Source organism: Monopterus albus, unplaced genomic scaffold, assembly GCF_001952655.1.
Source record: "Monopterus albus unplaced genomic scaffold, M_albus_1.0 scaffold136.1, whole genome shotgun sequence".
NCBI classification, from domain to species: Eukaryota; Metazoa; Chordata; class Actinopteri; order Synbranchiformes; family Synbranchidae; genus Monopterus; species Monopterus albus.
This window is the reverse complement of record NW_018128016.1, coordinates 201,441-206,013: the sequence shown is the minus strand read 5'-3', so window position 1 is coordinate 206,013 and position 4,573 is coordinate 201,441. Positions and strand designations below refer to the sequence as shown.

Genomic DNA, 4,573 nt, shown 5'->3' with positions numbered 1-4,573 from the left:
TCCCTGTCACACTGTGAAAACAGCTCCTCAGCATTCATGCCATCGCCTCCAGGGCCTCACTTTGAGATTCAACCTTCACAACTTTATCTGGGCTTCTGCAAATGAAAAACAGTCTGGCAGATGGCTGGGGCCTCTTAAGCTCAGGAGGCATTTTAACTGAAAAGTCTGTTAGGGCACACTTTCTAGGTAGACACTACATAGGTATGACTTAAAGTCACTTGATCATTAGCTCCTTTTCCCCCCTCACAGAGCCCTGCTCATCCCTGTCTCTATTAAGATCGGTAATAAGCGCCTCAGGGCAGGAATTAGAGGTGGAATTGATTTAATTAATGAAGCAATGTAAGAGAATCAAGTTATTCAGGTGAAACCCAAATCCTGACTGTTGGGGGAATTTCCTTCACACTAACTAAAGGACTTGAGATGAAAAACAAAGAGAAGTGTTGTCATATATTTCACATATTTCATCATCGTCACTGCCACAGTATGCACCTCCTTTCTATTCAGACTATTAAATTAAACTGACACTGCATATTAGCTTAGTGAATACCTCTAGAGAGATTAACATTTTTTATAAAACCATCCAGTCTTCCCACCTGAGAGTGTCCCTACAGCTAAGTCAGCTCAGGCCATTAGCCGTGTGCCTAATTGCACAGTTGGTATGTAATTTTAATGCAGATTTAGCAGCACTAACTTCTAAAGGTTTTGAGCAAAAAAGGAAAAGTTGGAGGGAGTTTTAAAGCTAGTTCAATTCAGTCTTCATGGTCTCTTCAGGCTTCAAAAAAAAGAGACAGCTTAACTGCCACAGTTCCTTTGTAGGGTGAAATGACATTAGTCATTAATAAAGCAGTATATGCAGTATTTTACTCAAAGCAGATCCAACAACAGAAGTAAGAGGTGGTCAGCGGCACTCATCATACAATCTCTCTGCCTTCACACGTGTTTTTTGTTCTTGTCCTCCACCCACTCTCTCTGATGTGCTGAAGTGGAGCAGAGCCAGCTGGACATTCAACCATTGATTGAAGGACCAGGAAGTGCTCTCATCTCTTCTCACTTCATCTTAGCCATTCTCCTCCTGCATCCTCATCCTCCTCTTCCTCCTCTCCACATGAAATCAAACAAGCTCTCTCTCTTTATCTTCTTTCTTGAAAGCCCGTGTTTCTTGCAGAGTGATAAAACATCCTGCTTAAGTGACCAGGTCAAGGTCATCTCTCCCACACATCACAATTTGCTTTTTCCCATCTATTCTACATTCAGCCTGCACCTGTGATGCTGATGCATCTATGTGGTCTAACCCAGCAGGCGACACGTAGATGAAGCAAAGATATGAAAAAGGATGATCTTTTGCTATGATTGGCCTCTTATGTAAGTTATGAACTGATATGAGCCGTCTGTTCTGAGCAGTTGATCGTCAGAGTCTGAACAGTCAGTATAGAAAGGGTATCTTAGTTTGCTTTGTAAATGAACACATTAACAAAAGCATTCTATTACAGTGAGCCTGTCAGATGTGATAATAGCAAAACAAATGTCTGCGTTTATCATTATGTTGTTTCACAGGGTCATTTTTCAACTAGTCTGACAACACTGGTGATGGCAAACTAAATTTATGTCATACAGATTTGAGCAAATCAGCGGAAAGATCAGATAAAAATCTAGTGGCTGCTAATCTGATGATTCAGGGGAAGCAGAGGGAGGTACAGATTTACAGCTCAAAGACATTAAGTAAGTGAAGACTGTTTAACTGAAGGGTGAAGAGGTGGGATTTCTAGTGGAGTCATTGTAAGGCGAAAAGAAGAATTAGGAGTTCCAGCTCATTTAGTGCTCCAATAAACTGCCTGTCTTTCTTTGGGAAAACTGTAGGCTGCTTCTGCTGCCAGCATTGATTACAAAGTTGTTTGACCATGTGGATTGTGTGACTAAAACTATTTATAAACTAAAATATTCTATAAGTGCATGAAGTATAAATAAAATATTCAATTTGAGGGCGAGACAGAGTGCATGACCTTTCAATAAAACCTATTAACCCTAACCCAGATCTAATCATAATAGTGCCAGAGTCTCCTGATGCATTGCCCTGACCGCACAATCATTCAGGTAAATCTACTGGTCTGGAACATCTAAACTAGTCCAGTGGACATTCATTTCTCTTTGCAGTTAGCTACACAGGCTAATCCAGAGGGCTAATTCATGTGTAAACTTGTAGTCAGACGTAGTGACAAGCATTTAAAATAGATTATGTAAAACAGAGGCTTATTTTGAGCTACTAGGGAGAAGCAGTTCACAGACGCAGCGGCACATAAACACAAACACACACCTTAAACTCAAGAATTATGTGTAACTTTTTTCATACTGTCTCAACAGCTAATCATAAGGATCAATACTGAAACTGTGCTCGTGATGTTGGCGTTCAGCCTTTTGCGTTATACCTACAAAATTCCTGCTCTCATGAGTTTTTGCTTAATTACGAAGTCCATTAGCACAGCAGAACATTGTTTGTAATTTCTTTCTGCTTTGATGAAAAACATATATAGAGAGAGTAATATCATGGGCTCATGTGATCAGCAACGAGCTCACCGTTCATTAGTTACAGTTTCACTGGTCATATTTAATGTTTAAATGTAGAGCCAGACTTACAGAGCAGCTCTTACCTTAGCCGTGGCTCGCGCCTGGTATTCTGGACAGCCATTCACTGTGATCGTTTCGTGCATGTATTGGTACACCTGAAGCAGATGAAGAGAGGCAGGTGTTATAATTATGCTTCACATGGTTGAAATCTGAAATCACCACCTTGCACTTGAGCTCAAACACTTCATTTCCATAGTCAAGTAATGGTGTTCCTTCACAGCTGGCAGTACAAACTCAGACTGCATTAACTGGCTGACTGATGGAAATCACAGAGCACTACCCAGAAGAACCACTCACAAAATCTGCTTTCATTAACCTTACACATGCAAAAAGTATGTAAATCCTATTATTTTCCCAGTGCATGCACGACGCCACACAAATCAAGATTTTTACACCTTGTAGCACAAAATCCCTTTGAGATGTGAAGACCTTCTGCAAACAATCAGCAGCATATTAGTCAAAAGATTTTGCCTCTAGACTTTCACAGTAGAGAACATTTTAATTATTGCAATAAGGATGTGCGAAGTTGCCAGCCTCGGAGATTATATAATATTAGCCTAAACATAATTCAGTTGAATATTTGTGCAGCACCACAGTACGCATACATTTCTTAACAAATATTGAAAAATCTTATTTCTTAGCTCAGGAAATGGAGGCACAATCTGGTCATAATGTTATAAAGAGCACAATAGTTGTCAAGAAAAGGCAGTGATACACGACTGCTCTGGACCGATTTGTTACCAAGACACTGGGCTTTTTAAAAAGCACATTTTTGAATTGATTCATTGCAGACTGCTGAGGTTTCCAGTTAAGATGTATCGCTTAAAAACACAGATAGGCCACATCCCTGTAGTGCTCAAATTATGAACCAGTTGAGTTGTATGGGCCTGTTACCAGGAAATGCTTGCTGAGCTGGTGCAACAGAGCTGAAAAAGCACACAGAGGTTTTCTAAGTACAAATCCATCTACTTGGTTTAATCTTAATTTCATGGCAGATGTAGTTAATTGAGCAAATGAGCCGTCAAATTTCAACCAGACTAAAGATACCAAGTAAAAACTAAGCAAAACAAACTCAGAATTATTATTCATGGCATATTAGATACTGTCGTTCAAATGAATTTTAATCACGTTTCCATTCACATGATGATGCCTCTCATCAAAACACGTACAACGTCGCAAAGGCCTCGCTTCTTTGAATTATCAAAAGGATGTTTACTTATAGGACGATTTGAATGTAGAGATCTCAGAGTGAGGAAAAGAAATAACCCTGAGCTTCTCTTGTCTTGTTTGCTCATAAATCTCAAAGAGCAAATGAACGAGTTTGGAGACCACAGCTCTAAGTTTCAGACCGCAACACACTTTTGTAGATTTATAGCCCTTCTGCAGTCAGATCTGCACATACACAACTCCCAGATGATGCTTTTCCTAAGGACATGTTCCACCTCTTCACCTTTTATGGCTGAGCACAGCTTTATAAATACCATGAAAGGTTTTGCTCGGCTCTCTCTGCCTGCAGAGTAGCTTCCTTTTCCCCTCAGTGATACTTTTCTTTAAACAGTACTGCAACTGCGAATGACATCTATTTATTCTTATCGCATTTCGGACATGGAATCTGTAACAATGCTAGCTTCATCTATCTGTAAAACTAGGCAGGATGCTATATTTATGTAGCACTTTTCAAACATAAAGCAATTATTATTTTAAAATGAAACAGTTCAACTTGATGAGATGAACATTTATTATTTTATTTTCTTTGCATATAAACGATAGCTAACTGAGAATTATAATTACAGTTAACTGAGAAATGAAATGATTTAATTTGTTATCTCCCTGTGTATTTAACTTGTATGCAGTGGCCTGAATACCAGAGCCACAACACTGTGCCTTTATGTGTCAGTGTTCTCTTGATGTGCCAGCATTTTGCTCTGACCACACCGTTGTGCCACAGGCA

General features: G+C 39.5%; 1 protein-coding gene across 2 annotated transcripts in view; it reads right to left on the bottom strand.

The window, feature by feature from the left end:
- lin7a (lin-7 homolog A (C. elegans)) overlaps positions 1 to 4,573 on the bottom strand; it is a 25,827-nt gene that overhangs the window by 6,001 nt on the left and 15,253 nt on the right. For both annotated transcript variants that reach the window (XM_020613658.1, XM_020613657.1), the window contains exon 3: positions 2,646 to 2,717. In XM_020613658.1, coding sequence (XP_020469314.1) covers positions 2,646 to 2,705 — 60 coding nt within the window. In that variant the 5' untranslated portion in view covers positions 2,706 to 2,717. The remainder of the gene's footprint in view (positions 1 to 2,645; positions 2,718 to 4,573) is intronic.